The 25,994-nt window shown below is 42.9% G+C and overlaps 1 protein-coding gene across 1 annotated transcript in view; it reads left to right on the plus strand.

Moving 5' to 3' along the window:
* myo1g (myosin IG) overlaps positions 1 to 24,352 on the plus strand; it is a 43,931-nt gene extending 19,579 nt beyond the window's left edge. Inside the window, exons 21-22 of the mRNA XM_068746986.1 lie at positions 1,278 to 1,435; positions 23,993 to 24,352. Of these exons, the coding sequence (XP_068603087.1) occupies positions 1,278 to 1,435; positions 23,993 to 24,155 (321 nt within the window). The 3' untranslated portion in view covers positions 24,156 to 24,352. The remainder of the gene's footprint in view (positions 1 to 1,277; positions 1,436 to 23,992) is intronic.
* Positions 24,353 to 25,994: the final 1,642 nt, after the last annotated feature.

The raw sequence follows: 25,994 nt of genomic DNA on the forward strand, positions 1-25,994 counted from the left end.
ACTGTGGGTGCAGTGAAGAAAGGCGCTCAATGCCACCAATAAAAGACGACTTCACAAACAAAAGGGTCCGTTTTCATTTCTGTTATCATCTGGGCAGCATTCTGGGAAATCACTCCTCAAGTGCACGACAGCATATTGGCATGCCACTAAAACGTCCTCACTGCGGCCAAAACTATCCGAATTGAACAAAAATCTGAACTCTGTTTCAGACTGGAAGTGTAATGAAACAAGCCTCCATCCATGCACGATGCACACGTCATTGTAACAGGAATCAGTAGTTGCATTGCAAAATAAAATAATTAAGGAACTGAGACTGAGGATTTTATCCTGTCTTTGCATTTTATATTATTAGAAATGAAATGCCTATAGTGAATATTTTTGGCTTTCTGTTTGACAGAGAGCAACTTGCTATCTTGCTAACAGGCAGACAGACAGACAGACAGACAGACAGACCAACCAACCTGCCACTGGAGGGGCAGCTTGTAACAGAATGTGGCTTGGACGGCGCTGCACACTGGATTCACCTGTGTGTCGGGGGCCATAAGAGGCTTCGTCCACAGTCGCTTCTCTGTTTATCTCTCACACATATACACCAGAGCTGCACCCAGGGGCAACTGTGAGATATGAGAGTACACTCCCTTTTTATGCTACTTAATACTTCTACTCCATCACACTCTGTGCTTTATATTGAATTATATGGGAGCCGTAGTTACAAGAGTCTTTGCACATTTATCTCATTATTGCAAGATATGAATTAACGTATTGGTTTTCGATGAATAATTGCAGGGATGCACCTTTGCAGCACATGAGGAAGTTCCAATTACCGGTAGTAGTTCCAAGAAGTAGTTATACCTTTACCAGCTGGAACATTAATATATCATTTCATGGTTCTTCTTCTTCTAAACTTTCTTTTACAAGTAAAACACCTGAATACATCAAAACCTCCAATGGTTTGCAGTAAATCTTTGCATTACACCTCAACACACACACACACACACACACACACACACATCTCTCACCCTACAACCTCAGCGCAGGAATAATCCTCCGACTTAATTTATCTTTGACTTTCCACCTTCTCTGCAGTACTGTACTGTATACAATTTGCAGACATTATACTGTATATTGACGTGATAATACATACAGATGTTTGTACATATTTTACTTAAGTAGTAGCGTAGCGCCGATGTAGTCGTGAGTCGTGAGTAACAGTCCTGGATGCTCTGCCAGAGTTGCTGTTGCTGTCTGTCTACATGGTTTTCTGTTGCTGTTCACAGCTTACAGGACTGAGTGTGACCGCCGGGGTTGACCAGATGGTGGCGCTGCACGTGTCCAACAAGGATGACATCCTGCTCTGTCTGCAGCGAGGGAAGCTGTGCCCCAACCAGGACCGCGTGGGCGAGCTGGTGGGAACGTTGGTGGATCACTTCACGCGGTCAGTTCAAGCAGCCTCGCCTCGCTATAATGTGTCCCGTGGTTTCCTCCTCTGTTGTCTCTGGAATGGTCGGCGTGACATGTTCACTGATTCAGAGACACCGGACTCTTTGATTCAGGATTCACGGGCAGGAATTCTCACCATGTAAAAATAAAGCCAATCCGGAGCAAGAATGTTGAGATTTCGAGAAAGCAACATTCAAACTCATTGATAGAATCGATTTTACGTTCTAGCGTCCTTTGGTTCCAGGTTCCCTGGAGACGGGCCAGTTTCTCACATGGTCTCAATACGCCTTTTTAAATTGCGATAGTGCTCCGGAAGTTACTTCAGTTGACGACCGGCATAACTGGAACAAGTCGTCACATTGCCGGATGTTCAAACTCTATTCAGATGTCAGGCGAGCATTTAATAAGCGGTAAAATAATCTGTTCTGGTTTGACTGGAAGCCAGTGTGTCCCAGAGCTGGCATTTAGTGACGCCTATTGAATTGCAGCGTGGTCTTTGCTTTAATGTTTTCTAGAGCAGCACAGAGCATCCTCACTTTAGACGTCTCATGTGACAGTGACTGGTAGTCTTCTTCAATTAAGTGTCAAATCTGCTGCTGGATAGTTCCAGAATCATTCATTATTTACCAGTAGAACATACAGGAAGTAGGTGGCGATTCCAGCACCTTATTGTTTTCTGAAATGTAAATTTGTTTCGGGATTTGTAAATGTGGTTTGTTCACAATTCTCACGGTGCTAACATGTTCGTCCTGAAACTTTGATCTAAATCGTATTTATTTTACATATTACAAATCCTAATGTTTGGATATTCTCAGGTGGGATTAAAGTTGATGAGGTGGCTCAACTCAACAAGATTAAGATGCACTACCAGAAAAATAAATAAATAAATATGTATATATGTTTATTTTTTTTACAGAAAATAAAATACAATTTAATTCAGAATGTTTGACTCATGAGAACCAAAAATTGGCAGCAGCTGACTTCACTTGAATCTTTCTACCGAGTGAGTTGAAGTGATGCTTTGGACAGAGCCCAGGCGGTCGTTTGGGTGGCTCAGCTCATTGTTACTGGTCAAAGACCTCGGCTAAGCCCAAGTCCATTAATGCAGCACAAGAATTACACAAATCGTGCTGTTGGCATTTGTCACTGTCGTAGTGGCCGGTGTGTGCGCTGCTCTGAATAAGCGGCGTGAGATGAAACAGTCACGCTGACATTTATCACATTTATCACAGCGAACCTGATTTGTCCTGGCTGTTCAAGATTCAAGATTCAAGATACTTTATTATCATTATGCGAACATAATAAAATCGTGTGAAGGCCACGTGACCAGACACGTGACCCCCCCCTTTGATTGGTCTGCCAAAGTATTAATCCTCCGAATCCTGCCATGACTGCCCCCGACTAAAAACAAAAAAGACAAATGGTGACGTCCCTGATGGAAATTCTGCCAAAATCCTCCAGATCCTCCATTTCTATAAAGTTCAGACTCACTATTTTGCTGTTGCTCCATTTGTTTGGCGTTTCTGAACTTTTCAGCTCCATTTTTAGAAGGTTAAGAAAACGACTCTCACGCAACAATAAACTGAACAGTCTGCATTTGTTTCTTTTGTTTCTGTTGAACCTCAAGGATAAAAGATAAAAGCTCTCCGATAGGAGACAATAATAGCACCAACTCATACATTATCGTCCATTAGCTAAAACAAATCATTACCGAACACACTTGATACGCTAACACACATATAGTATATATATTGGTACCATATTGGACCTGCCAGAGCTCATTATTCTGAAGATCATTCACTGAGGGGAAGAGAAAATGAATGACACAAACACATATTTTGTTTAAATACCTTCTTCTTTCACAGGTAAATTTGATTGGTTACCAGGTTTGAAGACATGCAAACTGCAAACCAGCCAATCAGTTAGAGGATTTATTGTTCTGCCTGTTTTTCTCCCATGGCTTATAATCTTGGTTCTATGTTCAGTAATGATTGAAGCGTTTCCAGTTGCTCAGTTGTGACCATTTGCTGCTTTTAAACCACCAGCTGTGTTAAACATCGCAGGTTCCCCGATCATTTAAAATGACCGGAACCCCCGTCGACTCGTTTTCATCTGGTTCAAGCAAGCAAGAGGCGTTCAGGGACTTGTGGCGCGATCTCTGTGTAAAAAGACGTCTGAGTTCCAACAGCCACAATCGTCCCTCTGAATCAGCCCAATTAAATGGACTCTTCTTAGAACTATTAAAATGTCCCTTTCATCCATAAATGACTCATGACGTCATTTTTGTCTCGAGGGGGTGTTTTTTTCTTTCTTTCTTTATTTGTGTGAACATCGAGCATGAAAGTCAAATCTGACTCATGGCAGCGTGACTTCTTTTCTTTTCTCAGCTCAGATGCCGCCACAGCAGGGTGCATTTTCCGAGTTTTCTGACTTGCGCTGTGCGTATTGTCTTTTGTTTGGTTATGTGAGTTGTAGACTTTTGATCTGGGGTCTGTCTCTTCATTTTAATTTTATTTTTGGTGGGTAGGTGTCCCTCCAGCAGCTGCGTGGCTCTCATTCAAGCTGCATTGCAGAAGAAGGTTAAAAAATGTCAGCCCTCCGCCTGTCTTTGTGTCACCATCTGCGGTGAAAAGAACGGGTCGCGACCTCCACCAGGCTACTAAGACTTGCGAGACAAAGTCAGGCGTGGACTGTGTGTAAGTGCGATGGGTGGCGAGGAGGAGGACGAGGATGACTTCACACAAACACGCTTTTCTGTGCTCCTGTCAGGAAGTCCCCCGAGAGTCACGCGCTCGTCATTTAACTTGATGAGGTTTGGATAATGGTGAAACAGTCAATGGGGGTGATTGTTGCTCATCCAGCTCAAACGCGGCAGCGCGGCTGCAGCTCAGCGAATGAGCGGTTCAGTAAGTTGCACAAAACCGGGTCAGGGAAGGGCACAAGGTAAAATCTGACTTCAAAGCTGCTCTGCGTTGGCGGCAAAGACAAGCCGTCTGGTTTTCTGTCATGTCACATTCCATCTCTCGCTAGAGAGAAGATGAGTACATCCTTTAGTCAAAAAAGATTTACGACTTTGACCTTTGACCTAATATTTGACCTTTGACCCAATATTTGACCTTTGACCCAATATGAAAATTAATAATTAATAAAACATTTTATATAAAAAAATTAATAAATTAATGATGACCTTTGGCCTCGTATAAAATATTAATAAAATATTAATTAATAAATAATAATTAATTCACATCGTATAAAATAATAGTACTATAAAAAAATTTAATGGATGGGAGGAGTAAGTGATTTTTAAGGGGAGGAGTAAGCGTGGGTAAAAAAAGTATAAAGCCGAGCGGATCCTGACTCAGAAGGCAACAAGATTTTGAGGATGTCGTTTCCGGTTGTGCCTATTCGCGAGACCCCAGTGACCGTATGTCAGCAGCCGAGCAACGCGTTGGAAGCCCCGCGGAAGACTATGAGATTCCTGCGTCGAACCCAGAGAGAGCCGCTTCATGATTTAAAAGGAGAATGGTCTCTGGGCCCTCACGGCGTCGCTGGAGGATGGGGGTACATCTTTCGGTACGAGACCGGAGAACTGATGCTCTACCAGACGGATGATTCAACGGATAACATCGGTCTCAGCGGTTTGAGCTCGCTGACTTCCACGGACTGGGGAATGCTGAGGGCTTTGACCCAAGAGTATCTGGATCAGCGAGCGGGTGAAGAAGGAGGAGATGGAGAAGGAGAAGGGGAAGAAGACGGAGAAGGAGTCGACGTAGGTGGATCATCGCGTATGGCTTCCAGCTCCAAGCGTGCAAAGCTGTCCTCCAACACAGTAGCTACCCTGTACAATGCTATTTGGATATCTAAGCACACGGCTAGCGGTCAATGGTTCATGCGTGTGAGTTTTCAGAAAAAAGAAGATCAAGAGACCTTCACGCTCGAATCCTTCTTCTCGGATTGCGGGGTCTTCCTGAAGCTGCTATCCATACCCCTATCTTCGTGGTTGCAGGCAACGAGGGAAAAAAGCCAAGAAATCTCCAACCTCTTTCTACGTTGTCGTGAATGGAAAGAAACTTTGGAAGTTAAACGGAGCCTCACTTTCTAAACCACGCCTACCAGCTCTGCGAGTACATCCCCCTTCTGACTTTCTAAACCACGCCTACCAGCTCTGCGAGTACGTCCCCCTTCTCCCCGCCCACCTTCTGACTTTCTATATTTTTCTGATTTAACCCGACTTCCATACACGGCTATCGGAAGACGCAAGAGAGCATCTGCCCAAACACACTCGGAATATATATTTCATCATGCAGGCTGAGAAGAACTCTGCCCCGACGGCATCAACGACTAAGCGTGCCAGGATTGTGGGGTATATCCATAAGCCTTCGGACGAGTTATTTACCGATGGTCCAGACAGTCTGGTTTACGAAGACACTCCAATCTATTTCAGCGGGACAGGAACACCGGCGTTGGAGGATCTTGTATCTGTAGAAAACCGTCCGTATGTGGTGGCAGAATTGCCGCTTACGGGCAGAGCAAGACGCAAGGCCATCTACCAGACGTATGCGATGAAGATGGAGCAAGTCGACGTATGGCTGACCCCCGTTGTGTTCGACGCTATAAAAACTGGTATCCTTCACGTGTTGAATCTAATTATCAATGGTTATCAAGAAGAGAACTGCAACGGGTGCAAAATCAACCATCCGAGCCAGAACCAACATCCTTGTCTTGATCCACCGGATGGTTACATCCAAGCCGAGTCGCTGACCTTGCTCAAGACTGTTTACTCACTCCGTTCTCTTCAAGCCATCCAACTGCTCCTCCGTCTGTGTGGAATAAAGATAGACGACAAATGCGTCGAAACCGTGGTAAAGATTCTACTGGTCGAAATATCTGAAGCCGACAACCTCTCGGAAACCATCGACTCTATTTACAAGGACGTGACTTCCTATACCAAGGTGAAGACTGCCCATATTCAGAAAGTTTCTAAATTTTGGAAACACATCTGATCATCATCATCATGGGGAACTGTGTGACACGTCTGACAGGATTTATCCATAATGTTTTTGTCATGAATCGCCTGATAGAACTTTTGGATGAACTTGTAAGAACCAGACTGACTGGCGGCCACAAGAGTGAAAATGTCAAGATTCGAGCGTTGGAGAAATATTTTCAAATCGTCTACTCTGTGGAGACGAAGCCTTCCTGGAAAGAGATGCAAGAGCAATTGCTGGGATTAAACGAGCATCGAGTGTCTGATATCTTTCGAGAAGTTATACAGAAATGGGGTGACGCTGAAATCACACCGGCTCACGTGCTAACGGTTTATGCTATGTTTGTCAATGTCATCGTTCATCGTGTAAAAATTCAAAAAATGGCGATGGATATTTTACAAGAAGTGGAGAGACTGCATTATGCTCTGTACGAAAACGTTGACTCAAATGTTCTATATTCAACATTTAGAGTCATTGTAAATGAAATGTAATCAACGTATAGTTCTAGATCTTTCTTGTTTTTTCTTATAAATATATGCATGATGTTTTTTATTAAACACCCTAATGTTCTATACTCAGCATTTAGAGTCTTTGTAATCAAGTATAGTTCTTTTCTTGTGTGATGTTTTTTTTAATAAAACATGATATCTTACTCATGTGTATGGTTGTTTTCTTCTTGCTACTCAGAGTAAATAAAAAATGAGGATCAAACTTGTTTTTTTATCATTCGACCCGGAGGAGACTGGTGTAAAGACGTGGGGTGTGGATTAATAAAAATTACCTTCGATGGAGAAACGGCTCCTGAAAAATATATACTATTCACCATCTCATCCCGGGAGTTTTGGCGGGGTGGAGAGATTGCTCCGCGGTGTGCGAGATGAGGCGAGTCAACGTGTCAAGAAAGCGGATGTAGAAGAGTTTTTAACCGAGCAGGACACATACACTTTACATAAACCAGCGAGGGTCCATTTTCCTAGAAATAAAGTATTAGTTTTTAGACCGTTGAACCAATTTCAAGCTGATCTTTGCGATATGCAAGCGTTGGCTGAATATAACGACGGATTCAAATATCTGTTGACGGTCATAGATGTCTTTTCAAAAAAGGCCTATGCACGAGTAATGAAATCAAAATCTGCCGGTGAGGTGGTCGGGGCGTTTGAATCGGTTTTCAGAGAGAGTCAGGCTCCTAAAAAGTTACAAACTGATGCGGGCAAAGAATTTTTGAATCATAGCTTTAAAGCTCTCATGAAAAAAAACAAGGTCGTGCATTTTACTGTAGCTAGTGATTTGAAGGCATCTACCGTGGAGAGATTCAACCGCACCCTGAAAACTAGAATGTGGCGCTATTTCACAGCCAACAACACGCGTCGTTATGTGGATGTATTACCGGATCTGATGCACTCTTACAACCACAGCTATCATAAAAGTATTAAAATGTGTCCGACGCAAGTCAACTCTCAGAATAGAGACGCGGTATTTCAAAATCTCTATGGTACTTTCCCCATCCAAGCGAGTAATTCAAAAATGAAATTTGAAACGGGAGATCAGGTAAGAATATCGAAAATGAGAGGAGTTTTTGACAAGAAATATCAGCAGAGTTTTACCGACGAGGTTTTTACAGTGTCTGACCGCCTGCATCGCGTGCCTCCCGTCTACAAACTTAAGGATTTTGATGGAGAAGAAATTCAGGGATCGTTTTACGAGTCAGAACTACAGAAAGTGAAATTTGATGGTGATAAATTTTACCCGGTAGAGAAAATTCTAAAACGTCGCAAGTTGAGGGGGAAAACATACGCTTTGGTGCATTGGAAAAACTGGCCGGAAAAATTTGACAGCTGGGTGAAGGCTTCTGATTTGAAGAACGTTTAAAAGGAACATGCGTGCGTAGGGTCCTGCATTCAGGAACTATGGAACCGTCGTTGGATGATGGATTCTACATCACGCTGCCGTCAAACGCCAGTAAAGGCATATTTCCGGAAAATACCAGCTCGTGTTTTACGACGGATTTGGCTAGAAGCCTGGAGTTGAATGGACATTGGGTAGTGGGTCTCGTTGAAATAACGTATCCTCGAACGTGGTATAATGTCGAGGGCGTAGCAGCTATTGTGCAAATCCAAGATGATGCCTACCTTCCAGAGAATAAGAAATTGACCAGAGGTTACTATTCATCCCGTGCAGAATTGTTGGATCAGATTAACCCTGTAATTAAGAAGTTTGACGATGGCAACGCAATGTCTTACAACGATATCAAAAAATGTTTCGAATTCAAAGGCCCCGGGAGAACGAATATTCGCGTACGGCCTACGTTAGCTTACATACTAGGTTTGATTCCCAACGCGTGGTGGAATATTCACAATCGCTCGGCTCCTCACCTGAGCGATCTTCAAGCGGGACTTTCAAATTTATTTATATACACGGACTTTATAGAACCTCAAGCAGTCGGAGACAGCTATTCACCGCTGCTGGCCGTTGTAGACGTCCGAGGTGAATTTGGCGATTCTGTACATGAGAAATTTTCCACGGTGCATTACGTACCGGTGTCAAAGAATCACATCAAGACCATCCGCGTAGAAATTAAATCGGATACTAATCTATTTTTTAATTTCAAATACGGAAAATCTATTCTCAAGCTCCACTTTAGACCCCGTCAAACCTCTGTGAAAAAATGAAAGAGTTTAACCACAGAATAGATGATCCGCATCGTCTTGTAAATTACTACGAGAGCCAGGTAGGGGGCGCTCTACCGGGATTCTCCGGAGCGCCTGTTATGTACGGACGTGGAATCGGCTCGATATTTTCAAGATTATTTCGCTTCGTCAGCCCTTTAATAAAAAAAGGGTTTGCCGTCGTTAAACCCCATCTGAAAACTGCCGGAGCAAATATAGCGACTGACGTTATAGGTCAGGTTATGACTAATCTCAAACGAAAATCGGACCAGCGAGGCGCTGGCGGAATGATGGTTTTGGCTAGACGAATGAGGAAACGCCCCCCTGGCGATCGTCTCCCACCATCACAGCATAAAAACAAAACCCGCAGGAAGAAACGTTCAAAAAAGAAAAACGCCTCTGGAAAGAGTAGATCTCTCTCACACTCTGACATATTTTAATACTTCACCGACATGACGGCCCCGCACCTGAAATCGGCAGAGTGTACGCTGGCTGAATTGGATCTTTTCTCCACGCCAATGACGCAATGGTCCGTCGAAGATAAGATAACTACAGAAATACGTCCCCTTTCGGCTATAACTTCTACCGGCCCGATAGAGTTTTTCATTCCGGGGGACGGTGATAAATATTTGGATTTGAACGATACATTGCTCCATCTGAGTTTGAAGATTACCAAAACCGATGGCACTGACTTACCGGACGGAGCCGAAGTGGGGCTGATTAATTATCCTCTCAATGCAATTTTCAGCCAATGCGACGTGACGTTGGGGGATCGGTTAATCTCGCAGTCTAGCTCCACGCATCCCTACAGAGCAATCATCGAGACGCTGCTTAATTATTCCCCCGCTACTCTCAGCAGTCAATTTACCGGCGGTTTGTTTTACAAAGACACGGCCGGAGCGATTGATAATTTTGCCTTAAACGGTCTCAATCTAGGATACAGAAAGAGAGCGGATTTTACAGCTAATTCCCGAGAGGTTCACCTGTTGGGTCCGTTACACGCAGACATATTTTTCTGTGAGCGGTTGCTTTTAAATTCTGTCGACTTGAGAATCAAGCTTACCCGAGCCAGCGACGACTTTGTTCTCATGATGGCGCGTGACTCAGCGTTCCGTTTAAACATAACGGGCGCTTCTCTGTACGTGAAGAAAGTCACAGTGTCCCCGGCCGTTCGCTTAGGGCACGCGTCGGCGCTGATGAAAGGAAATGCTCTGTACCCGCTCTCGCGAGTACAAGTCAAAACGTATTCCATCCCTCAAAATTCCAGAATCTGCAACCAGGAAAATTTATTTTTGGGCACCATGCCCAGATACGTAGTTTTATGTATGGTAAATCACGACGCTTTTACAGGAAGAAGAGACTTATCGCCTTTCAATTTCATGCATAATGACGTAGAATTTTTGGCCTTGTGCAGGGATGGGAGACAGGTGCCGGCGAAAGCATATCAGCCTCAATTTAACCAGGGGGCTTCGGTCAGGGAGTTTTATAATATATTTGCAGCCACGGGAAGACATTTGAAAGATTTACCGCTAGCAATAAATCGGGAAGAATTTGAAAACGGTTATTCACTGTTTGTTTTTAATCTATGCCCCGGAGACGACAATGACGCGTTGACGCCGGTTTCCACAGGAAATCTGAGACTGGAGATGCGCTTTAGACAACCTCTACCGCAAACAGCCACGTTGATCGTATATGCCTGCTACGATTCGATCCTAGAGATCAATTCCAAAAGAGAAGTTCTTGTAGATTACTACTGATCTCCCTGAGGACGATGAATAGTAACGAGATTGAAACTATACTGCAATGTTTGGTCGCATTGACAGATTATTTTTTCTACATTATTCTCTGTGGGGGGCAGAGGACGAATGTAACAAAGATGTGGTTCGCCGGTTTCTAGTACTTTTTCAAAACAAATATTGCATTTGAGGGTTTGACATTTGTGTCTGTCTTCCCCCGATACTGTATTCTCATACAGTCTGCAGCATTTTGAACAAAGTTTAACTTTTTGACATCGACTAAGCATCAGACTGGTTTGGGGGCCCGGCTTTGGTTCTTTATGTCTCTGCATACAAGAGACGGATCTGCAAATGCGACCGCAGTCTCGACATAGGACGCTCGTCCCCTTTTCCTGTTTGCAGCAAGGGTCACAGCAGATGTTGCAATACCCCAGACAGTTATGCAGATGTGGTTTTTCATAACCGCGAAAGCAATGTACGCACACGAATCTGACGCCTAAAAAACCCCGGAGGTTTTTGATTCCGTGATAATGGTTGTTATGTAATAACAGAGCGACTGCATTACTCCCAACAGGGAACTCTGTCTCAAAGTAGGAAAACGCTGAATCGGATGATTCTTTAAACAGCACAAAAACTTTGCGGTTCAGAATCTTTTCAAATTTAGCAACGTCGCTGAAAGAGACGGGGGTCTGATCGGTTAAACCAGCGAGACGCTGGTACGTTTTGGCTAGGATGCCGATCTGGTCAGAATCTAACTCTGGGAACATCACATGCGCTAAACTGGTGGCAAAACACAGCTGATTATCACAATTATGCGATACAAAGAGATGCCTGCTCTTCTTGCGTATCAACTCGACCTCTAAGCATTTGTCCGCCTTTCTTTTTCCGCCCCCTCGTGGATTACGCACAATTTGAACGCTTAATTCTAAGAGCTCATCACACAACGCATTTTGATTGGATTGAACAATCCGTTCCAGCAGATCCCGAAATGTCTCCTGGACAGATTCATCGCTGCGAACCGTGCCTGTTATATGCGTACGAATCTCGCGACCCATTAATTCCAGTTGAATGAGATCGTCGCACCGAGCCTCCGAGAGAGCGTTTTCCACGTGCGAGGCTATACCGCCGATGACTTCCGAATAATAACTTCCAAAATCTGGAGCGTTTGAAGGCGGCGGCAGACTCAGAATATGACGGATTTCTTTATGGTTAAATCGAGGATGTGAAATTACAGTTGGTCCATCGCTCAATACAGCGGTGCCCCCTCCGCGCTGAAAACCGGATGGACCCGCAACAGGTGATTCTAACACACGCAAATCAGTTGATGGGCCTGGGGAATCAGCTGATGAGACTGGGTGAAAACCGGATGGACCCGCAACAGGTGATTCTAACACACGCAAATCAGCTGATGGGCCTGGGGAATCAGCTGATTCCCCAGGCCCATCAGCTGATGAGCCTGCTTTTGATGGATGACTGTCGGGTGCAGGTGATTCAAACTGTGCGACAGAGTTTGCAGCGTTTCGGTCTTCATCCTCGTCTGAGGCACTATTAGACTCGGGTTCCATAGTTTCATTAAGATGACGCAAGGCTTCTTCTAACCCGCTCAAACAGCAGACATAATTCTGGTTTAAATTATCATATAACCGGATGGCATTATCCAATTCACTAAAATATAGAATAGCGAGTAGCTGTGATCTGAGAATATCTGCATTGGGGTTCATTTTGTTTTACACACACACACATTTGTTTTAGAAAGAAAATAAAAGAAATTAAAAACTCACTCATCAATCCTTCAGAAGCATGCGGTACAGAGCTCCGAGAATCATAAAGGCTGAGTCGTGAAGAATCGTCAGCTCGCGTCGGTATCTCCCATAGACGGCTTGTCTATCTCTTCTCTGACGCGGAATTCTGCGACGCGGAATCCTGAGACGCAGCGGAGGGATTCTTGGGTCTTGTAGTTCTTCTGCCGGGGGGGTTGGAGGTTGCGGTTCTCCTGCCGGGGGGCTTGCTGGCTGTAGTTCTCCTGCGGGCGGGGGTGCGGTGGCAACGTTGCCAACGTCATTCGGGTCGACGTCCGTTTCTGATGACTGTGATCCGGAAATGGCGATGATTTCTGGCGACGATGCTCGTTCTTCCTGCGGATGTAAATCTTCAGCCTCTATGTCCTCGAACGCCGATACTGGAATGTAAGGAGAGGGGGAAAAACAACAACGCTTTAGCCGTTTCTACTGCTTCGTAACGTGCGTGTGTGATTTTATTTTTATTTATTTTTTACCAGCGTTGGCAGGGGTTTCATCTGTGGCTGTCGGCGTATCTGAAACAGCCGTTTCCTGTTGCACATTCTTAGGCAGGAGATCTGTGTGAGGAAAAAAAGACGCGATGATTTAGTAAAAAAAAGCAATTCATTTATGATGCTCTGCAGTATATAATGCCATACAATCACATATTTACCTTCATCTTCGGTGTCGTCCAAACTCGATGACAAATCTTCAAACTCAAGTAGAGGCCAGCCGAACGTCTGACCAGATCGGTTCGTGTCCGTTGGAACAAGACTAGGATCGCCTAAATCTGATTTTTTTCCACATACGAATTCAAACAGAAATATATATATATATATATCTATATATATATAGTGTGCAATGCAAGATGTAATACTTAATACGTACCAAAGTCGCTTTGGGTGAAGTTTATTATTTCAAACTCGTTTTTTAGATCAACTATAAAACGAAAAAATTAACATTCAACATTCAACATTCTATTATTCCTAATTTCTTACAGCGAGGTAGAAAAAATAACATTTTACTTACTCAGCGTGTTTCCGATTATCCTTTCATCGTCTGTTGATTTTTTTCAGGAAAAAATACATGACTTTGGATTTCTTTTAAACGTATAATACTTTGAATTAGATTATATTCAGATATGGTAGAACTCACCGGAGGAATCCGAATCAATTGAGATGGGAGAAGGCACTAATAAAAGATATTGTTTTTAAAAAACAAGTTACACTTTTTTTTTAGAATATATTTAACAATTCCTAATTACCGTCCATCATTGTTGCTTGGTGTATGCGAGGCATCTCTGGTCAAGGCTGCAAGATTGTGACACTCAGATTTCTCCTGCAGCGGGTTCATTTAAAAGTAGTTTCCCGCCCCTTCATTAGGCGCATTGTATTACGACCGTCTAACGAGTTGAATCTGGGGTTACGGTTTTTGTTTGTTTATAAAAGGAACTTGGCGCATCACTTACCGGTTAGAATGTGCTTTATGACTATTGATCAATTAGTTCCAGATGTTTACCTAACTCCATGGTCGCAGGTCATGAGAGACATTGAACCACACCACAGCTAAGACATCTCCCACCACAACTATAAACAACCCCCGCATACTAAAACAAACCCACCATGTTTTTTTGGATTAGTTACGCTCGGTTATAAAAGAAAGGTGTTTTATGACATGTCGCAAAAAGCACGATCTAAGTGTTTGTTATATTTACCCAAATCCAGAATTTACAACTCTGTGGTCACAAGAGTTCGCGAGAGAGAGCTCCAGACATGGCCAGAGAAATTCTCCCAATTCACATGCCATATGCTGATTGTTTTTTTTACAACTGCTATAATCTCTTTATGGTTATATTGGGCTTGTTTGTTTTTTTTACTGCCGCTAATACACATCTGTGTCAACGGAAGGGTAGGTCTGTTTTTTTGTTTTTTGTTTTTTTGTCTCATCTCCCCCATCCGCAGCTGCGTAGCTCAGGAAGGACCCCAGAGGAGAAGGGGCGTGGAGGAGGCGTGGAAAGATACTATAACGGCTTGCTCTCGCTCTCTCTAACTCAGTGCAAGGACGATCTGAGAGGAATATGCTGCTCCCGGGTTACTATTATGTTAATAAAATAATGTACTGTTCTACTTTTCTCTACTCTGCTTCATAAAGGAACAATCCGGAGGAGGAGGAGGAGTGGAGTGTCAGGGGGAAGGGAAGGGGGGTTGCACCCTACCCTCCTTACTGACCAAAAAAAGTTACCTTTATTTTTTTTATAGTACTATTATTTTATACGATGTTAATTAATTATTATTTATTAATTAATATTTTATTAATATTTTATACGAGGCCAAAGGTCATCATTAATTTATTAATTTTTTTATATAAAATGTTTTATTAATTATTAATTTTCATATTGGGTCAAAGGTCAAATATTGGGTCAAAGGTCAAATATTAGGTCAAAGGTCAAAGTCGTAAATCTTTTTTGACTAAAGGATGTACTCATCTTCTCTCTCTCGCTCCCTAGGCTGAGCGCACTCCTCTGCTTTCTCCTCCTCATCCGTCGCTCCTTCCTGAACATAACACCCGTCCTCTCATCCCCGGCTCTCTTTTTCTCTTCCTGTCACCTGGGTCTGAGCTATCAGCATAAAAGAAGGGTGTGTGTGTGTTGCTGTTTACTGAGATAGAAGTAGTGTAGTGTGTTGGGGGGTTTGGGGGGTTGGGGGGTTCTGGAGCATCTGCTTGGACAGCTGGGGGAGTAAGAGCGGGTTAAAGGCAGGATTTAAGGTACGATCAGCCCGTGCCTAAAAGATTGAGGAGAATTCCTTCAAACTGTTTTTTTTATTATTTGCTCAATGCATAGACGCTTCTACACCGGCGGTGAGGCGTCACCAAAAACCGGAGAAGCTATTTTGTGTCATTGATAAAGACAATTAAGAAGCGATTGTGTAGCTGTTGCAGTCGTCCCTCGTGTGTTACGTTCCAGGACGCCACGCGAGACGTTAAAATCCACCAAGTACAAACACCATATTTATTTTATGTGTATTTTTACCTTTTATGACCCCTTTCTGCACCATTATCAGCCCACCCTCTACTGTAGTCGTATCGATACGTACAGTACCGGTGCTGCATTTTATAGGTTGCAATCTATCGTTTTACGGTTTTATTTTTCGTAGGCCAGAAAATGCTTATTTTATCAATAAAACAAAGAAAATAATGTAAATTAAAAACATTTATACATACAGCAGAATCCCACAATATAGCGGAAAATCCACGATAAGTTAATAAACATGTTAGGCAAGAAAGTCCGCGATACAGTGAACCGTAATATAGCGAGGGACAACTGTAATCAATACAGGTGGGATCCATCCATCCATCCTCTCCAGCTTTTTTATTGAACAGAGGCAGAAGCAGAAGGTTGAGATGAGTGACTTAATGAAAAGAAGAAAGGAAGGAACTACAAAGAAATGATGCTGAGACAAGTAATCGCAGAGACGGAATCCAGATTGTCTGATTGAAGAGAGCCCAAATACGAGGACGATCGGGACGCAGGAAGGAAGGACGCAGAGGGAAATAAACCTTCAAATACTGGAGCCGTGTCGTTTGCCATGAAGGTGCAGCAGCCCTACTCTGAGCTGCTTCCTGTTTTAGCACAAAAGCAAAGGATCCTTATAATCAAGACAAGGTGTGGGATCTCTGAGGATATTTCTGTTACTGACACGAGTCTGGACGAATACACAGATAAAGCTTTTTGATTTTAGGGTGAATGCTTCATTCAACAGATAACTTGGACATTTATCGCCATTTGTTCATATTCTTGCTCTTTGTCGCCCCAATGATTAACCAGTGAGACGTAAACTTAAACACTTACACTCACTTTATTTTTGCTGTTATTTCAATATTTTCATCCAAAATAATAAATGTAAAAATCATTCTTGCCTGAAATCCAACCGGTGAATGAAGGGATGGCGAGAAATGAATCTGTGTCCTGCATCAGTGCAATACAAATAGCACGTTGTGCTATTAGCATCAGCAGCTATCCTGCTTTTCTCCATGTGCTTCTTATCTTTCTCAACCTCTTCCTCCCAGCCTCTCTCCTTCGCCCGTTCTTCCTCCTCTTCTCCTCTGCATCAGCACATTCACTAATGAATATGGAAAGACCTGGGACAGTGTGCATTAATAGCTGCATTCTGGGTCACCCCTCCCATTACAGTGTAGCAAGAAAAGAAAAGAAAAGACCACACAGACGGGATTTCATTAACCCCAAACCCTTATGCGAGCCGTCTCGTGATGAGGCGGCGATGACCAGAGACACGTGAGCTGCTACTCGTGTCGAAGGGCTTGTTCACTTTCAAGCTTGACCTCATTTTCTAGCAACAGTTTGTTGGTCCAAATCAGCGCTCTCTAAATTCATTTTATAGGATATGAAAGGCGTCATAGTAATCCTGAAATAGCGCCCCCTCCACCCACCCGTCTCTCTTCCTCTCCTATTTATTCCCTCCCTCAGTGGGTGTCCTCAATGTGTTTGCGTCTCTGTTGGTCCTGAAGGGCCAGAACAACAGGAGAGCTGAGGACTTTGCGCCCTTGGCTTTGCAGAAGTCTGACCTGCTTGGATGTTTGGATTGATGTGTGGCCGTTTAGAGAGTAATGACGTCAGGGGCTTTTAACCGGGGCAGATGTAAACGGCTCGTATTGACACTGACCCATTTCCTGCTCGGTTCCCACAGAGCTGGAAGGTCATGCGCTCCAGGGAATTAGCAGGATCGAGCTGTTGATCACAGCTGCATCACACTGTGGCTGGCCGTCATCCCCACATGTGTGAATAGTTCAGCCTCTGTGCACAATGTCGGTTTTTATCCTAACGCATCGATTACCAATATTAAAGGGGTATAGATTACAGGCTTTTAAGACTTAATTTAAGTGCGGACAACCTGGAACAAATCTGACACGAAACTCACAAGTTAGCATTCGGACATTAATTTGTGTTGTAATTCATATGAATCTGAGCCTGAAGAGGCCTGGTGGATAAGAAGAAGAGGTTCTGTAGCAGAGCGGATGAAGAAGACATGTAGCTACTGGCTGTAATAAAAGTTTCTTAAAAACCACAACAGAATAAATGAGTTCAATTGTTCCCTTTACGATCACATGTACTGCCGAGTCAGACCGTAGCCTTACCACTAGATGGTCCAGATAGATATTTGCATGTCTGTAGAAGCGGCTCACAAAAAGCATCGTTCGGAAACAATTAATATTATAGTGGGAAGTGTCTGTAGGAAAATCATTTATTTTATTCCTGATAATGGAATTACAGCCCTTTAGTCTCTGGCGTTAGCCTTTCACAGGTAGGAAGGATGCAACAGTGTTAAAGTTAATCAGCCAGATAGTATCAGAGGAAACATTTGTCGTGATAATAGTTTTCATTTGCAGACGCTAATAGCTTTAACAATGATGTGCTTTATGTCCCCTAACTTCTATCATAACCACAATACCTTATAGAGGAGTTAATGCTGTAGTATATTATATTTGCAGGCATATTATATCGCTATTGGCAGACGTGAAAGGACATTCAGGCTATCAGCCACCGATGTAAACATGCATGCGTGTTTGCAATGTCCACAGTCAACACAGGCTAAACTGTTACTTGAAATATTTCGGAAGTAACTATTAACTGTTGATCAATAAAGGCCAAATTACAATTTGAGGTGGGTTGAGGAGGTCCAATATGGATCACTACTTCAAAGTTCTTCAATATTTCTGCGTTGCAAATCGCAGAAAATCTGAAATGAACTTTATTTTGCAGCAATCAAACTTGTTGTGACCACAATGTCATTAATAACAAAATAAATACTACAAGTTTTTCTTGTTCCACTGACATATTTTCTGGAAATAGTTAGAAGAAACACGCAAAGAGTCATTTTTACTCAGTTTTGGCTTTTGTTTTTGCAAACACTGTGCTTTGGCTGGGTACAGCTGATTTCATTATCGTGAAATAAAACAACAGACCAATTAAAATAAAAAGCAGTAAACAGGCATGAGCAGCACATGATGTTCTACCCTTTGAAAATGAGCCTTACAAATGACATATTTTTCTCCTTCCCGCTCTTTTGTATCAACGGTGCTGTGCAGAAGTCCTGACTGGACTTTCTGTTCCACCATCTCGAAGCCTCCTGAGTCCACTAATGACTTTAGAACTGCACGAGCCTCACAAGGCCTCTGTATGGATTCAAACGATGCAGACGTTAAATTGACCTCAGTGCAGGATACGGATTCATCAGCAGCACTTTCCTTCTTCATTTAAGTCCCAGTGCAAACACTTTAGCTCCACAAACACACACTTGGTTTTCTGCCCAGTTGAAGCTACTTGAGCTGATACGATGAGTTCAATAACAGTCGTAAATAACAGCTGCCCTGTCCAATGACTCGCCCCTGAAGTGGGACAATTGGTTCTTTGTTTCCTCGTAGATTATTATTCATATTTTTATTTCTCGACGAGATTATTGATTTTTACGAGCTTCCCAGTATTGGCATCTCTCGCTGCCCCACTTTTAAACTGATTTGATGTTTTCTTTGTCGCCTCACAGCGAGAAGGTACCGGGTTCGAATCCTATCTGTGGTGAGTTTGTATGTTCTCCCCGTATATGCGTGGGTTTTCTCCGGCTTCTCCCACCTCCACAAACATGCAATTTAGGTCAATTGGCTGCCCCAAATTCTCCATAGTGCGTGAGTGGTTGTTCGTCACTGCGTGGCACCGCGATGCGCTGGCGATGCATCCGGGGTGTAACCCCGCCTCTCTCCCATAGCAAGCTGGGATATGTTCCAGCAACTCCCGCGACCCGCAAAGCGGAAAAAGCTGCAGCAAATGAATGTTTTCTCAGAAATGTGATCTGATAATGAATCAACAAAATGAAATGGAGAACATGTTCACTGGGCTGGTTTTGCATCTTAATATGTTCGTAGAAATTGCTCTCTATGTGTTACTCTGCTGTAGTTACGGTATGAGTCATATTTTTCCCAGAATGCCCCCCTCCCCAGAATGGGCTCACTTTCTGACAGTGATGCTAATTATAATAGATGGGCTCAGCGATGATCAACACTGTGATGCTTAAGTGGACCCTGCTGGTGTGTTCGCTCCCTGCCTACCTCACCACTTCACAGCTGATGACGAGTGGCTTTGGCCCTCCTTGACCCCCCCACTGTTCAGGCCATCGGTGCTGCTGTTGCGCCAGCAAGGGTTGCTAGGCAGCTCGGGAGTTGCTAATTAAGATTGCTATTTGAAATTGCAGGCTTGGATTGACAGAGGAAATCAGGCAGGATGGAATGAACAGTTGAGAATAAGAATAATTTATAATTTATTTTTACACTCGTCATTGAACTAACGACATGCTAGTCTTCTAAAATGATGACATCACAGCCACACTTCACACATCACCATTACAATTGCAGTCTAATTCCCATGTGGATACAGAAGCATGGACCCAATGGCCGGACAATGTCGGACTGTCTGATTTTGTTTGTGCAGCAGATCCTCCTCAGATCAATGTAGATTTGTTGCTCCGCTGTTGTGATCTCGTTTTGTGGTGCCAATTCTGAAAGATTACATCGACAACTGCAGTTTTTTTTTTTTTGTACTTGGATCATTTCCAAAATGTTGCACGGAAACAGAATGTTGTTTCATAAAACACGAAAAAAGAAAAAGCATGTGACTGCTGGAAAGAGAGAAAACATACTTAAGTATTCCATTTAATCAGTAAACAGCTAATGCTGATTGTTACACTGAGCACAGGGACAGTTTGTTTCGTTGTCTGCCGGAAGCCCGTATTAGTTCATAACAATACAGCATTGATAAAGCCATGTGGGGAAAAAACCAATACATGACTTATTTTTCATTCTTTCATCTTGTGATAACCGAGAACATCATGTGTAACCATAGTTACACCATGATCGTCTGAGAAAATGGGTTGTCACAGTTGTAACAGGCCAAAGTCTAATCAAATCAAACCGTAAATATCCATAATTTCATTTGAAAGGAAATGCCATTCATTTAAACAGTTCTGGCATTAATGTAGTGGTTTCATATCTCAAATAATATTCCGTCTTGTTTATCATCCGTCTGTCTCTGGCGAGACTGGCTGGTCTTCGGGTTCATCCCAGCTCCCTTCTTGCCGGCCGATCGGCAGCGCCAGAGGCGTTCCTCTGTAAGCGCTGCGGGTGTCAGATTTGGCTTGTTGTAGTAGCCGATATGATGGGATCAGTATCACAGACAAACGACGAGGTCAGTGGGTTTCTGTGCTGGGTTTGTCATCGTCCCAGTAGGACAGGACAGCTGCTTTAGGGGGGGCCCAGCATGGCAGGGTTTGGGGTTGACGAGGGGCCAAGTCGGACTTATAAAAAAAAAAAGAAAAAGGGAGCACCTGTTGCATGAATAGCAACACGGATTTGGAAATTTCTCAAGTCAATGAAGCTTCTCACACAAACTGGTGATAATTTCTCCAGAATATCTTAATCCTCCTCTATAGACTTGAATTTTAAGACTCATTTGTCATCTCTTTGACCTCCCGTATCCTGACCCTGAATCCACCAGGTCTTTAATGCAACCTCTTGCAGGTTGGTTTTTGAACGTTCACTGTGCATGCTTGATTTTTTTAAAGACATTCTTGTTTTGCTTTCTGGGGATATTCCAGGGTGTTTTTTTTGCTCATCCTGTGTGCAGTTAAATACACAACAGTGAGCAGGGAGTGAGGAAGAGGCAGAAGGACAGACTTGCGATGCTCCTCTGCCGGATGCACTCATGTAAATACATCTCATGAGCTATATTTATGGAGCAGAAGCTGCAGGCTGGAATCGGTCTGCAGAGTGTCTGCCAGGTGAATCTCATTGCATACGCAGGGCTGTACAAATAAGAGGCATTCAAAGAGGAGGATTCTTCCTTCCTATTGAGGTCGTGCTTTTTGCGACTGGAAATTTGGCTTCTGAAAAAGGGATAAAAACAGTACATATTTTATTTGCAAGAGCTGGAAGGAAAGTTGTATTAAATTAGATTTTTAAATACCTCAAAGGTGATGATTAGGTACTAAAGCTTGAGCAATGAAAACATGTTGTGGTTTGTGTTCAGCAAATGTTGTTATGAGCCAGCAATGAACTGTAATAGCCCCCCCCCCCCCCCACACACACACACACTGACACCTGTTCTAAACCAGAAAGCCAGTATTATTGCATAACATCAAAAAAAAGAAAACATTTAATCTTTTAAAATTAAACTCACCTTGAAGCAGGACTTCATGTACTGTGATGTTCAGCCATGCTTTTGAACAGCGCCGCTCAGCCTACAGAGAACAGGACGCTAACCGGCCGATAGTTGCCAAGTTGGACTAAAGGCACAAGCAAGCCTTGCTTATTATTGATATGATCAAGATTCAAAGGCTTCCACCAATAGCTGTTTGGTAAATATAGTTTCCAAACATTTGCATCTGTTTTTAGAAGCTTATCTGATAAAAAAAAGAAAAAAAAGAAAGAAATCCAGCAAAGCACTCGATTCACAAGAAGCAGGTCTTCACAGGAATATCAACCACGAACCTGAAGTACCCCGGGCCCCCGGATGTGACGTCACTGGATACGGTTTCAGGCTTTTTGTATTCGCGCTGCAGAAGATGAGCCATGTGCCGGGCCAGCTTGTGTTCGGCGTAACTCTGGGATTGGCCGGGCTGAGGCTGCAGGATCCCTGAGGGCCGACACGCAGCAACTTCAAAGTGGATCATCTTCATCTGCCTGGGCAGAGCCGTACTTCCTCATCCCTGCTGACAGCACAGAGGATTAGGCTTGTGACACCGAAGTACCTGAACTCTGGTTGTGATCAGTGGAATGCAGCATCCGATGGCCGGGGGGGGGGGGGGGGGGGGGCGAAGTCACCTATACATGTTCATTGATTGTGTGGAATGAAAATCAGGAGGGTGATTGAATGAGAGAAAGTCTCATGTTGCAGAACAGAAGGTTCTAAGATGGATTAAGGCTCTGTGTTAAAGCTGGACTGCTGCAGCCGGGACCAGAGGATGATTAATGGACGACACCGAGAACGACACTAACGACCTTCAGAATCGCATAAAAACCTGTCATTAAGACACAGGAAGAAACAGATGGAATTGGTCAGAGGACATCACGGACTTTCTACTCATTCTCAGAAACCCCAGAACTGAATTCACAGCAAACATTTTCACAAATATTTATGGAAATCAATAATGTCCTTCAACATTAAGTTAAGCTGATCAATGGACTTTCTGCCCCTTAACGTCAACCGACACAATGGTTTCAATCTACTTAAATGTTATAATGATGTCCACAGCAGAAAGATAAATCTTCTTCCTCCTCCTCCAGGCTCGTATCTCTTCATCCCCTCTTCCTCTTCTCCACAGTGGCTACACACGTTGTCTTTGTAGTTATTAGTAGACGTTAACCACAAACAGTAACATTTACCAGTCTTTATTGATCCTCAAATAACACTAGAGAAAAGATGAATTGAGACTCACAATCCTCACATTTGTGCTAAATTATTTTTATTTCTACGTTTTTTTAAGGGAGGAGGACGCATTAAAGTTATAATGTGACACCGAGCAGGTTTACTGATGGAGGGGGCATCCTTTAGGCAGCATGCAGCACGTACTGGATTATAATGTGTAGGCAGGCTGTGAGAATGCAATCCCAAACACAGTCGGAGCCTTTTGACTGCTTCTCCCAGAGATGTTGTGATTTCAACTCGATAATGGATTCCTGGAGAACCACAGCTGCTCCAGTAGTTTGTGTGTCGAGTGTGTACAGCTTCTTATATTTGTGGGTCTACGTCGTCTAACCCAGGCATGGGCAAACTACAGCCCGCCGAACTTGTCCAAATTATATCATTGAATTAAATGTTTAATAATTAAAACCTCATTCATTTTTACCTTTTCCCTGTAATCTGTAATTTGATCCTTGCATATTCATGCTTTGCTACCTGCAAAAGGCCAAATCCATTCATGTTCTGGCTTTTACATGTCATTCATATTAGTTCACACAAACACTCCATCCATTCTTTCCTGGCCGAGCCATTCTATAAAAATGTTAGAACCCATTGTGGCCCGCGAGTCAAAACGTTTGCCCACCCCTGGTCTAACCGCTGTGGAGGAAGCTGCTGCTGTTTTTTTTCATTCTTGAGAATATAATTTAATTCATTATTTTACATAAAGTTCAAATATTTGAGTGCACTATTAGATATAATTTTTTTAAAGAGGGGACTTAAATTTATACGGCATCCAAGAAGCTCATTTCAAACCATGTCTGCAATCTATGTGTATTGATCCGATTGGCCCCACTTGTTGGCATTTCGAGGGGAACGTTTATTGCTTGCAACAATAAATGTTTGTCTTTCTCTGTTTCAGTGTAAGAAGAGTCCCGCTTCCTGTGAAGGTTTGTCGTTCAGTGGTGCAGCTTCACATGCGGGGCAAAGTAAAAAGCGTCACAGTGGAATCCAAACCCGGACAAACCGACGCTGACTTCAAGAAAAGTCGAGATGGTTTCATCCTGTTTGTTCCTGCAAATTAATTAATTAATAATTAGTAGGTTTTTTTTTTATGCTGAAGAGGTCACTACCGCTGGTGGAGAGACCCAGTGTTTGTACAAATACATGTGTGATACGGGTTTTTACTTTCACTCTTACAGAAGATGTTTGAAGACAGTTTAAACACACAATGGAACAGAAGCAAATGGATGCACTTTTTGAGTAACAAAGTGTGTTACATAGCACATAAAAACATCAATAAAAATCAAGTCGAAACATTCCAGGTATATTTTTGTACTTTGAACTCTGAGCTGTCACTTTCAAAGGTCAAACGATGACAATTAGTCAATGTCAGAAGAGATAAAAAGAAGAAAGATGAATGAAATGAATAACAATAAATTATTTAGAGCTGGGTGTGTATTTCTTTCAGTGTGAGCGGCCAGCTGGACCGTGGGGATAGACATATCTTAATTATACACTGATTAGTCTATTTTAATTTAAAGTAAGCCCTTTGCAGATTTTACAGAAGACTATACAGTCATGGAAATGTAAATGTGTTTCAGTATTAAAGGGGATGATGAGCCACGATTGAAAGTGTTTCCTCTACTATAAGTGAATTTACAGGATCATTTAAAGTCCTGCTATTTGTAAGGACGCAAAGAAACCAAACTCAGTGAAGAACGTGCTTGTGAATTCTCATCAAACACACAGTTTTGGTTTTATTTGCTCACATTTGGAAACATTTGTGAGGTTTCCAACTCAACAGTAGAACTAGATCGTTATTTTGTCTGTGACATTATATAGCAATAAAACCTGGAGTATGAAGTTTTCCATCAAATAAACCCTTAGACCTTTACAAAACACGAAAGCATCACTGTTCACTGTGCTGCTTGAACATTAGCATGTTACGTCACACAAACCTTCCTTCCTACCTATATGTGATATATCACAACCTTCACTTCCTCTGCTGCCATTTTTTCACAGGAACTCCTGGAAGCCCCTCCCCCTTTTCTGCTACACAGCAAAGCTGGCGATCCATTAGGACTTGTTCTGTTTGACATGTTTAATGGTAGCAACGGCCTGAAAAAGAGACAAAAATACCAACAACTATCTACAAAAATTACATAATTCATAGTTTCAGAACGCAAATGAAAATAATATAACTGATTTTAGTTAGATTTTCATGTGCTAACATGATTAGTGCCTCTGTTCTGTCCTTCAGCCCTTTTCCAGCCACTGGTATGCTTTTCATGATATTTATTGTAGATGGTCCAGCCTGTCTGAAACTCCCCATATCTCAGTGAGCAGGAACGTCTGAGAGCCTATTCCTGTCGTCTGCTGCCAGTTTTCATCCATCTCGCTCCACACTGACCTATCAGGGAGCACAGCTGATGGTCTGTCCTCTCTGTGACTCCACTTTCACCACTGACTCCCTGCTGTGATTCCCCCAAATCGCTCTGTGTGTATGTGTGTGTGCGTGTGTGTGATTTCTATTTCTTGTCAAGTCGCATTTTCAAAGCATGAAGTGTCTGTGTATATGCAAAATCTGTGTCTTCAGAGAACAGCCAGAATTATCTTAGCACCTCTGATCATCCCTGCACATCCTTTATCGTCACTCTGCAACTTAAAATAACTGTAAGTGCATGAGAACTGTGAAAGCAATTGGTAAATTATAATGCAGTGCAAGTGCATCATGGTCCATCGTGCACTCGCTAATAAAGTAAAGTAAAGCAGTCGCAAGCCCAGTTATAAACCCCCTTTATTAAGTTCATTGGTAAACGATGCAATTTATCAGCCTTTGACAATTAGAACTTGACAAAATAACATTATTTGGTGGTGAGTTATTTGGAGAATGCAGTGCAGTCGTTTAAGAACAGCTGTAA

The sequence above is a fragment of the Brachionichthys hirsutus genome, chromosome 13, assembly GCF_040956055.1.
Source record: "Brachionichthys hirsutus isolate HB-005 chromosome 13, CSIRO-AGI_Bhir_v1, whole genome shotgun sequence".
NCBI classification, from domain to species: Eukaryota; Metazoa; Chordata; class Actinopteri; order Lophiiformes; family Brachionichthyidae; genus Brachionichthys; species Brachionichthys hirsutus.